This window comes from Eriocheir sinensis, chromosome 33, assembly GCF_024679095.1.
Source record: "Eriocheir sinensis breed Jianghai 21 chromosome 33, ASM2467909v1, whole genome shotgun sequence".
Lineage (NCBI taxonomy): Eukaryota > Metazoa > Arthropoda > Malacostraca > Decapoda > Varunidae > Eriocheir > Eriocheir sinensis.
The window spans coordinates 6,529,545-6,541,231 of record NC_066541.1 but is presented as its reverse complement, the minus strand read 5'-3'; the positions used below and the strand labels follow the sequence as shown (position 1 = coordinate 6,541,231).

At 39.9% G+C, this 11,687-nt stretch overlaps 1 protein-coding gene across 2 annotated transcripts; it reads left to right on the top strand.

The window, feature by feature from the left end:
- The first annotated feature begins 17 nt into the window (after nucleotides 1-17).
- LOC127006639 (GTP:AMP phosphotransferase AK3, mitochondrial-like) lies at nucleotides 18-9,731 on the top strand. 2 transcript variants are annotated; one of them, XM_050876777.1, is made up of 4 exons: nucleotides 18-2,481; nucleotides 3,083-3,252; nucleotides 4,666-4,788; nucleotides 6,459-9,731. In XM_050876777.1, exons 1-4 carry the CDS (start codon nucleotides 2,340-2,342, stop codon nucleotides 6,684-6,686), a joined length of 663 nt encoding a protein of 220 aa, XP_050732734.1. In that variant the 5' UTR covers nucleotides 18-2,339; the 3' UTR covers nucleotides 6,687-9,731. The 2 variants fall into 2 exon arrangements, with proteins under 2 accessions (XP_050732734.1, XP_050732735.1); XM_050876778.1 differs by lacking the exon at nucleotides 4,666-4,788.
- Nucleotides 9,732-11,687: the final 1,956 nt, after the last annotated feature.

Below are 11,687 nucleotides of genomic sequence, written 5' to 3'. Positions count from 1 at the left end.
TTCTTATCCAGTTGAGATTTGTGTCTTGCTTGTTCGGTCAAGTAAATATTGCTTGTGCTCATCTTGTTACTTTAACAGTAATTTTGACAGGCGTGGGCATCATATGGTTGGAATGCAGGTTGCTGGAAGAAGACTAAGACTCTAGAATATCAAATCAGTGTAGTTTATTTTCTCTTGGATTTTTTTTTCAGTTCAAGTAGAAGTTCATTTTCTGCTTGTTTTATAAAGTAAATATTGCTCTTGTGATCATCTTGCTATTATAACATTAATTTTGACAGGCGTGGCCATCATGTGACTGGAATGGGAGATGCTGGAACAAGACTAGGATCTTATTTCACAGTGCAGTTTAGTTTTTCGTTTTTATATATATTTTCTTTTAAATTGAGTAGAAATCATGTCTTGCTTTTTCTATCATGCTCTTGTGCTCATCAAGTTACTTTAACATTAATTTTGACAGGGATGGACATCACATGACTGAAGTAACAGATATGCTGGAAGACTAGAATCATTACACAGAGCAGTTATTTTTCTCATTTTTGGACATTTTCTTTCAAGTTGAGTAGAAACATGTGTCTTGCTTGTTCCACTAAATTATTACCGCACTTGTGATCATCCCGTTATTATAACATTGATTTTAACAGGCGTAGGCATCATGTGACAGGAATGAGATGCTGGAAGAAGACAAGAACTTTATTTCACAGTACAGTTTATTTTCGCATTTCGCTACTATAACATTAATTTTGACAGGCGTGCCATCATGTGACTGGCGTATGATGTGGTACTGAAAGAAGGCAAATCTCAAATCACAGTTCAGCCCATTTTTTTCTTTCTTTTGAGACAAGAAGAAATCAGTGCCTTGCGTTTTCTGTCAAGTATATATTGCTCTTGTACTCATTTCTCTACTATATTACATTCATTTTGACAAGCGAGGGCATCATGTGACTGGACTGTGAGATGCTGCTTACTTCACTACAGTTTATTGTCTCATTCTTTGACATTTTCTTTTATATAAGTCGAGTAGAAAGCCGTGTATTGCTTGTTCCACTAAGTAAATATTGCTGTTGTGCTCATTTCGCTACAGTTACATTCATTTTGACAGGCGTGGGCGTCATGTGACTGAAATGGGAGATACTGCACGAGGCATGAATATCAAGTTTCATTGGCGGGGTGGGGCAAGGAGAGGGCGACCTTGAGATTATAAGTGCCACAACCAAGTGAGGACATTTAAAAACAGGAGCATCACGACAGTAGTCATGCAGAGGACAAGGGAGAAATTTTAGAAAGTGGTTTTATTTGACTTTGAGACCAAGGAAGAGGCAGAACGTATTGAAGAGGTAATATACGACTTCTGAAACATAGGAAAAAGAAACTAAAATAAGAGTAGAAATTAAAGTGTATGGGTGAATGCGTGGGATAGTTAAAAAAGCAGACCAGCAGAACATTAAATAGTGAAAGGTATATACCATGCAGGGGGCGGTTGATGTTAAAAGTATAGTAAGACTAGAAATAAATATAAGTGTGATAAGGTGAAAGTGAGAAGACAGACCAAGTGGAACTGAAAATGAAAGTTATAAAAGGCAGGGCAACAGGACACATGAGAGTGGGAAGCAGTTGATGTGAAGAACAAGAGTCTAATGAATGAAAGGAGGTTAGAGTGAAGAGATAGACCAGCTAAACGGTGTAAAGGAAATGCTAAAAAGGCAGACCAACATATCCCTGAAACCAAATGTATCGAATCCCATCATAGAGGAACTTTAAAAGAACCAAAACCCCTAAACACAGCTCCAGATATGACAGTTCTACTCGAATACTACTTGTTGCACATCAATAGTGTCCCTTATACCGAGATGAAGGCCGGTGTTGCGAGAAATACCTCCTCGCAGAAATAAATCGCTCTGTTGTCCACTACGGAGGAAAACATATTAATTTGCCTTATTTTGTTCTATTTTATCCCTTTATGATCTTTGTGATGGTTGATATTGCCCGCAAGAGGACAGCACACCAGACCAACAGACCAAACAAGCATTAACTGAGAGAACATCAACGTGGGGTAATTCTTTCTAAAAATCTGCCCTATTCGTCTGTTATACAGCCATCCCTTGATAGAAAGTGATTCTCTGATGTTTGTGCCGTGTGTTGGAGACGAAACAGGACAAGTAAACGATAGCGGTGAGTGAAATATAGAAAAGGTGAGGAAGTTGAACCCCTCTGCGAGCTATTTTGCGGCCGCGAGCTGATTCCTGCAGCAACGGGCGTGGAGGCTGACAGCAGGCAGCACGGTCGGGCACAGACACAGATTGACTCGGTGTGCAGGCCTGAGGGAGTGACACGCAGCCACCATGAGCAAATTGTTTAAAATGGTGATCCTTGGGGCGCCGGGCTCAGGCAAGGGCACCATATCCTCGAGAATCCTGCGGGACTTTGGTCTGAAACATCTGTCCAGCGGTGATGTCCTTCGCTCCCAAGTCCTCAAGAAGACAGGTAGGTAGGCCATCCTTTCGCTCTCACATATCTATATAAGTTACCCTTACTGAGACATTATTTGCAGGTTATTTTATACGTCATTTGATTTTCCTCCGGCTGTATTTGAGGTGCTTTATATAAGGTTTGTGAAGGTGAGGGCGGGGAAAGAGAGATGGGCAGGAGCCGGCGCTCTTAATCTTGTCTTTATCGTGTTTATCTCTGTAATCATGTAATATTTCGGGTAATGAGATGAATTTAGATGACGTGGAGAGTGTGTGTAACTCATTTCAGTTACTTTTTTAGTGTGTAGGTTTTCTCTTGCAACAATATTACATAAACCAACATTTGTAACCGTAGTACTGTACTAATGGGAAAGATATTGGGGTAATATATGGATTACCTGCCTGCCTAACCTGACTGAGGGTAGTAACCTATCACCACTAAATTTGTATCTTATCATCACCTAATATATAACATGTTACCATTAAAAGAGTAACCCATCAACACTAAATTATTAAATATGAAAAGTGCAGATTACCTAAGAACTACACAAATTGTATGCTAGTCAGATATGTATTGAAATCAGTATTAGTGATATTGATGCAGCAACCACTTGTAGATCTAGGACAGGCAGCTGAGAAGTACATGAAGTCTGGGAAGCTGGTGCCAGATGAGATGATGGTGAAGCTTATCACATCAGAGCTGGCGGGGATAAAGACTTCCTCCTGGCTGCTGGATGGGTTCCCCCGCACTCGGGCACAGGCTGAGGCTCTCAACCAGCACGAGAAGGTATGGCAGCAAGGGTCAGTGCAGGGAGGGTGTTAGGATGCAGCCAAGGAGTCTAGAGAGTCCTTGGGTGCAGCCAGCAGGTAGGAAGTGAGATCTCATGGTAATTCTAGATAACAGGACTGCATCATTCTCAAATCGAGCCCCAACTATTGACACTGAAAAAACTTTGATATTTAAATAAGGTTAGGTTAACATTTTACCTGGGTAGGGTAACTATTTTAATGGGGTTGGATACCAAGAGGCAGTTGAAATGTATTATTTTTTAATGCAGTCGTGTTATTTAGAATTTCTGATGCTATTTTACCATAGAATAGCTTAAAAAGTGTAATGGCTTTGATTTGTTGGAGCTAATTTAAGATTATCTTTTCTTTAGATTAGAAAATGTTTGAGTTTTACTTTTAATTTTAACTTTTTTAACAAGTAGTTGGCATGATTATGCATTTACTGGTTAACCAAATAAGTTTCATATTGTAATTGAAGTAATGTTGAATGGAAATGCTTTTTCTTTGATCTTGTATGAGGAGCTGGAATTTAATACTCTATTTTGTGATATGGCTCTGCAACTGATTGGCACGATTCAGCCTGTAGGTGATGCGTAAAGCCTCCCCCAAAAAATGACAGACAACATATACATTTGGTTATTAAAACTATCTATCCTTTGTTTAACCCGGTAGCAGTGACGGGCCAAATTTGTGGCTTTACCGTGTAGCAGCGACGGGCCAAATTTGTGCCATGATATAAACCCCCCAAAATAGATGATACATAATCTGATCACAAATGCTTTGATATATATTATGAAATGGTTTGTGCGAAGGGTGATTTTTTGTCATTTTGCTCGCTTGGAGGGACCATTAAGAAACATGATCCCCGCTGCTACCGGGTTGACATACCTGGCTTGATATATTTCAAATCCAGCTCTAATTTGAATTATTCAACAAATTTTTCTAAAGTTTTAATGTTTGATTACCTATACCTTATATTAAAAAGAAAATATTTTGAAAGTTCAGGAGTATTGGTGTCCAGTTTTACAATGTGTGCAGATAGATAGCAGCTTCTGTTAACAGATAACATAGACAGTCAAATCTGCAGCTGAAGTGTGCCCAGCACTCACTTGTTAAAGATGCACATGTTAAAGATTGTTTTAGTAGCACTTACTACTGGAGTTTCACAAAGAAGTGCTCAGTAATAAGTGAGTGTACATAAAATAATGTTTAACAGTGATTCATTTTCTCATTCACACCACACAGCAAAACCTACTCAATTTAGACAGTCTGGAACCTTGTATGTCAGTCTTCCATTGTTTTGCTGCAGCCTTCCATCCCAGCTTACTGTATGTAATGTATCTGAACGTGCGCCTCACTTTAGTGCAGTCCTCTGTTCCGCCTCCCAGTTTTGTGTTGCCTGTCTCCCTAGCTTGACCTGGTACTGAGCCTTGAAGTCCCAGATGAAGTCATAATAGAGCGTATCAAAGGCCGTTGGACTCACCTGCCCTCAGGAAGGATTTATCACACTGAGTTTAACCCACCCCAGGTGTCGGTAAGTGATACTACACAGTGCCCCAGTGATCCTCTTCTCAGCTTTCTTTTTTTTTTTTTTTTTTTTTTTTTTTTTTTTTTTTTAAGGCCTACACTGTGTAGCTCTTTGTGTGTGTGTGTGTGTGTGTGTGTGTGTATATTTACTCAGTTGTATTTTCCCAGTTGTAATTTTACAGGGCCTGAGCTACGCTCGTGTGGTCCCGTCTCCATATCTGTACTTGTCCAGTTTTTCCTTAAAGTTGTGCACACTCTTCGTCGATACTACATCTTCACTTAGTCTGTTCCAAACGTCTATGTTTCTTTGCGGGAAGCTATATTTTTTTATGTCTCTCAAGCATCTTCCTTTTCTCAATTTTTTACTGTGTCCTTGTGTGTTGCTGGTGTTTCTTACTTCTCTTAGTAGCAACTCCTTGTTATCTACTTCTTCCATTTTATTCCACAATTTATAAATTAGTATTAGGTCTCCCCTTTCTCTGTTCCAATGTTGGCAGGTTCATTTCTTTTAACCTTTTTTGATATGACAATCCCTCCAGTTCTGGAACCATCTTTGTTGCCATCCTTTGTGTTCTTTCTAGTTTTTTCACGTGTTTCTTCTTATGGGGAGATCACACAGTTTCTGCATATTCCATCTTTGGTCTAATCATAGTGGTATTCATCTTTTTCATCATATCTTTATCCATGTAGTGGAATGCTATTCCTATATTTCTTACCATCCTTTACTTTTCTCCGAATATCCTATTTACATGACTCTCTGACTGTTGATTATCTTGTATTGTCACTCCCAGATCTCTCTCTTCTTGAACTTTTAATATCTCTCTATCTCCCATTCTATATGTCCATTTTGGTCTCCCTTCACTCTTTCCCATTTCCATTACATGACATTTCTTCACATTAAACTCCATCTCCCATTTCTTACTCCAATCCCAAATCTTCTTTAGGTCCTCTTGCAGAATTTCAGGCTTTACTACTTCTTAATGTGTCTCAGCAATTTTGCATGTGTGTGTGTGTGTGTGTGTGTGTGTGTGCCACATGTGTGTATTCCTGTGTGCGTGCCATGTGTGTGTGCATGCATGCGTGCATGCATGAATGCATGCTTACACACCCACATTATGTACTATATTGCCTATATGTTGATCAAGGGGTTGAAGCATACCTACACCCACACACCTACCCACACATATCTTAATACTAATTGAAGATGTATGTTGTAACTTTCATTGCCATCCTAAATCTAATGTACATGGCTCCTCATCTTCCTCCTTGACTGGGTTTTCCATCTGGTTTTCATTATGTTATTTCATTATTCCCTTTTCCATTCTCAGTGTTGTCCCTGCTATCTCCTCCCTTCTTTCCACCCTCTTTTAAGAGAGAAAGGGAGGTGCTATGTTTGACTCTCATTCCCTTTTCCTTCCTCACACCAGCCTTGCTCTGTATTTCTCCCTTTCCTCTTCCTCACATTTACCGTTATACTTTTACTCCCTTTTCCTCTTCTCTCACACTAACCTTTATACTCTTGCTCCTCTTTTCTCCTCCTCACACTAACCTTCCTACTCCTACTCACATTTCTCCTTTTCTCCCTCAGATAAAGCTTTCTACTCCTACTCCCCTTGCCTCCTCTCTCCCTCGCATTAAACTTCATACTCTTATCCCTCTCCCCCTCTTGCTCCCAAGGGTAAGGATGATGTGACGGGTGAGCCCTTGGTGCAGAGGGAGGACGACAAGCTAGAGTCAGTTAAGAAGAGGCTAGAGCTCTATGCTGCCAACACAGGGCCACTGAAGGCATTTTACCTGGAGCTAGGGATTCTTCAGTCCTTCCATGGCACAGAGTCCAATGAGATCTGGCCTCGTGTTCACAAGTACCTCCAGACTTACTTGCCAGCACTTGCAGGCCCATTCTAACCAGCAGGCAAAGAGAGGAATTTTCTGAGGTGAGGTTGGTGAGGCTCATCTGGAGAAGATGCAAACAGGAGGTTCTAAATTGTGTTGGTTTTGTTTATCTTTATGTTTTGTATTAAAAAAAAAATGTTTTTAGTGTTTTTATGTTTGTTAAGGTTTTATGGGTCCTAGAATTGGCTGTGTTTTGTGGCATTCCAGAAGTCAAATTTGTACTGATAAGTATTGTTAAGTTTTTGGTGATTAAAGTAACTTGTGAGGGGTAGTTCAGAGTAAAATTGGAGGATTATGAAAATTGAGCAACAAGAAGTCAATTGAGGTAAGGCAGCTGTGCTTTGGTGTGTATGTGCCATTTCATCTTGGTGCACTCATATCAGGGTTGTGATTATTACTGCCAAGTCATTGTCAGTCAACACTGATGATTCATTTTGTCAGTAAAGCTGACTACTGTCTCCAGCCACATGACTTGGTTATTGTAGAATTGGTACCATATCACTTTATTTTCTTTTTTCTTATAAGGTCTCTATGGGCCAGCCATGCAGTCATTCAGGTTTATATATAAATACAAGACATAGTACTTTTAGCATTTCTAATGCTGAAACTGAGAAAATTATTAGCAAAATTTTTTGGTCATGTGGTGGGTGGAGACAGTGTTGTGGCCTTGTGGGTTGTAATCTGCAGTACTACTTTATGGTTTGATCTTTTTGTACACTAGTTATTGTTGAGAGGATGGAGTTTATATAATTCCCAAAATGTCTAGTGGTTGGGTGGTATAGCTAGTGTAAGCACTGTGATCATTTTCATTGAAGTGCCACTTTTATAGGCTCAGGAATCTAAGCTTGTGAGAGAAAAAAACTGCAAGGTCTCGGTAGACTACCTGATGAGATGGGCTGCATATAATTTTACACACATTCAAGCCTCCAGAATTCACTGCCTCTTACCTTGAGTACAATCTCCACTACAAATTTCACAGTGACCCTCTAACTATTCACTCATTCCAGTGATTGACAAGGGTGTAAGTCTGCAGTTTTGTATTCCTGTGAGCAAACCTCTTCCTTTCAATTCAAGACAAGCATGTGACTTTTTTTTTTTTAATTATTTTTTTTTTTTTTTTTTTTTTTTTTTTTAACTACAGCAAGTGGTTTTGATGGTATTAATTTCCTCGCTTGCTTCTTTCCTGAAAAAGAGTAATGTGATGTGTGCAGTTTTATAACATTTTATTTGGAATGTAATGGAAGAAGAGGTTTGAGCATTGTTCTGTGCTGACCATTATTTAGGAAGACATTAGCCTGATTTGCTATATTTGTTGTGCTTTCGTTGTTGGTTAATTATGATAGATTGTAAGTAACATATTTAGGTGTGTGTGTGTGGGTGTGGGAGAGAGAGAGAGAGAGAGAGAGAGAGAGAGAGAGAGTGTGTGTGTGTGTGTGTGTGTGTGTGTGTGTGTGTGTGTGTGTGTTGGATTGTTAGATGCTTTCTTTATATGTTCTGAGGTGACAATGAGATCCATGCCTATCCATGGCTCTGTACTGTTGGGAATTTGTTGCAGTAGATTTACAAGTAGCATATCTGTTTGTTACTTAATCGAAAGGGTTACATGTTTTTTTGTATCAGATGTCAGGCAGTGCAGAAACTTTGTAAAGTGGCAGGGTTTAAAGGTGCTGTATTTGAATTTGTTCTTCCCTCAATACGATATAGAATCACTCAGGAATTTGAGCAGTAACTCATAGCACAAAGATTTGTAACCCAAATGACTCAGTTTAGGTAGGCAGAAAAGAACAAAGGGTTTATATCTCAAGCCATGTAACCTAGCTAACTTAATGCTGATTTTACTGTGATTATTTTTTTACTGATTGTCCATGTTAGAAGGGCCAGTTACCTCACCCCCTAGGCCTAGACCTTAAAAACTAAAAAAATGGATTTAGAGATGAAAACTTCAGAATTACTTCGCATATGCCAATATAACATTGCAAGAGGAAATAAGTAGCAATAGGCATGTCACAGTGCCTTGGATATGCAGCTGTAATTTTATCGGCGTCGCAGACGCCAATCAACAGATTGTCCATCTTGTTGTTGTTCTCTTCAAGTTGTTTTCCTGGCTTACCCATGCATTGTAGACACGACATTGTATAATAACATTTGTTAGCCCTGATGAACCGTACAACATGGCATTATAAACAGTCAGCTATTTTTTATTATTTTTTTTTATTTATTTATTTATTTTTTTACGCCCTGGCCTGTCGCCGGTAGGCCTTCATAATGGGTTTATAGTGGTGCCATCTCTACTTTTCAGCATTTTCCATTTTTTGTGCTATTAACACTTGTTATATAACGTGTAAAGCTTCTGCTGAGCGATTTTCACGATGGCCGATGATTGTATTATCCGTATCCTTCGTAAATCTGAGTTTCTTTTCCAGGGCTTCCACACTCATGCATAATATTATGTATAGTAAGGCAATTTCGCCTAATTGTACGCATCCTTCCATTTTTTTTTTTTTTTTTTTTTTTTTATACAGCAAAGGAGACAGTTCAAGGGCATAAAGAAAAATATTAAAAAAGCCCGCTACTTATACTGCTTAATAATTATATCAAGGGAAAAACATTCAGGAAAATGGAGCTGATATACTAGAATTAGAGATTGTCAAAACTTAAACTGTTAAACATGATGTTGATAATATAACTAGTTGTATGTACCAATTCAGTTTTTTCAAAGTTTAGTTTTTCTTTTATGATAAGCGTTCTAGTATAGTGAAAGGTGCTTAATTAGGAGCTGACAATGATATCTTTTTATACACAAATAAGAAAGGTGAGGGTACAAGCATGGTGCAATATCATTAAGAACGGGCAGGTATGTGGAGGTGACTCACCGCCTCATGGAATGCCTGAGTCACGGCAGAGACATGAGGCGGTACACACGCTCTTTTGTCCTGCCATGTGCTCGCTGACACATGCCATAGTCGCGTGGTGTGCTCCGCGTGTCCCGTCATAAGAACATAACATAGGGAAACTGCGTACAAGCGCCTTAAAGTGCAATAAAGAATTTTTGCCCGTTATCGAGTTTCATATACTTTAACTCCTTTATTTTATCATCAAGGGTGTTTTGCTTGTAAACAGGTATACAGGAGAGAGGAGGTAGTGTGCAAATGCTGGCCACGAGGAGAGAGCAGCTACCTATACACGAGTTAGTATTTAAAAGGTTAATTATTGTAGTGACTCCGATAAGCTTATTTTGGTCTTAATCAACCATGAGGTCGTTAATAGTTAATAGGTGGTTAACACGCTTATTCTTTCCACATGTTTCATAAGTTTTTGTTTTTCGGTGATATAGGAAATAACTGGTAGAAACACGATATATAGGCCTACTTTGACCTTTTTGATTTATTCAGAGGAGAAGACTACTAGGTTGGCTAAGGTTGGTATTCATCAGACTTCCGCCTCTCACATAACTTTCCAATGGCCTAAAAGGAAATCGGTCGGGTTCTAATGTCTTAAACAAAAGGGTCAAACTACCACCAGAAGCCACCCTTGTAAATGCCGAATATACTTCTACGTATGCACAAAGAGGACTACTCATTGTTTCATACTCCTTGCTCCTGACTCTTGCCGACACGTTTCTTATAAAATTTGACGATTCATTTCCCTTCTAACTCGAGGAAATTGGACGTAAAGGGCAGAAAATCCTCTACGTGGCAGCTATGGTAATTAACATATCGCCTTAATTCGCTTTGAGACGGAACAACGGTAGTGGGAAGTAAACGAGGTAGATACTAGGCAGGTGAAAGGCAACGACCATTTCCTTGTTGTATCATTAATAACGACCATTCCCTTGTTGTATCATTAATTTACGTCAAATACACGTAATACATAACAAAAGTGAGGATCCAGACATGTTGATTATTTATTTTATTTATTTAACATGTATTTGCACACTTTGGAAGAGTGGACAAGATCGAGGCAACAGACCATAATAAAATAACAATAACCATTTTTTTTTTTATTATGGAAACAGCAGGGGCAGGAGGGGGACAGGGGATAAGGGTGGAAGGGTAGTAGGGAGGGGAGAAATAGGGGAGAAGGGAGAGGGGAAGTAGGAAGGGAGGAAGGGGCAGGGGAGGCAGCAAGGGCCGGAGAGGGGCCATAGGGGATAGGGCAAGCAGAATGGGAGAGGAGAGATAGGGAGAAGGGAGGAAGGGGCAGGGGAGGCATGAAGGGAGAGGGGCCAGAGGGGATAGGGCAGTCAAAATGGGAGGGGAGAGATAGGGAGAAGGAGCAGGAAGGGAAGGGGATAGGGAGTCATGGAAGGCGGGGAGGCTGGAGCAGGGGAGGTATATTTACATAGATTAGAAAAATCAGAACCCACAGACCCCCATGGTCCAGAGACTGTGTGGTGTCTTAAACCTAAGTGAAGTGACTTAAAACAGAGAAGACAAAAACGTTGCACTTCTACTCTAGCTGATATTAAGTTGAAGGAAGTTGATTGATTGATTTTAGTTAGTAAGTGGTTACATTTTGTGACTGATAAGACAATAAATAGGACTACAGGGAGAACATGCTAACTCCTACAATGATAACCCAATCAAGGTGTCCAACTTATATTTCCAGTGGCCGGGGTCCCCGATTTTAGGCAAGATCCACAGTAGTCTAAACAGAGTAGCCTTATACCTATAGTTCTAACTGGTTGGTTATTCATCCTTTGGAAGTTTTCACTTAAATAAGATGGTCCATTATTATAGGGAAATGATAGGGGACAGGAGATGGCATATGTATAGGGGAGAATGGACGAGGGACAGAGAACAGAGAGGCAGACAGGGAGGAAAGAGACAGAGGACAGGAGACAGACAGACAGAGAGGAAAGAGAAACGGGACAGGGGCGAAGGAGAGGAAGGGATAGGGGATCACTGGTGTGGCGAGAAATACCTCCTCGCGAAAATAAGTCGCTCTGCATGCGCACTTGGGGAATACGCAGCAGGAAAACACATTAATTTGCCTGGTTTTGTTCTAGTTTTG

What these genes read in the sequence shown, in the direction of transcription:
- LOC127006639 (XM_050876777.1), top strand. Translation starts at nt 2,340, where the DNA reads ATGAGCAAATTGTTTAAAATGGTGATCCTTGGGGCGCCGGGCTCAGGC. An exon ending in CCAAGTCCTCAAGAAGACAG is followed by an intron (nt 2,482 to 3,082) that starts GTAGGTAGGCCA and finishes AACCACTTGTAG; the next exon opens with ATCTAGGACAGGCAGCTGAG. An exon ending in TTAACCCACCCCAGGTGTCG is followed by an intron (nt 4,789 to 6,458) that starts GTAAGTGATACT and finishes CTTGCTCCCAAG; the next exon opens with GGTAAGGATGATGTGACGGG.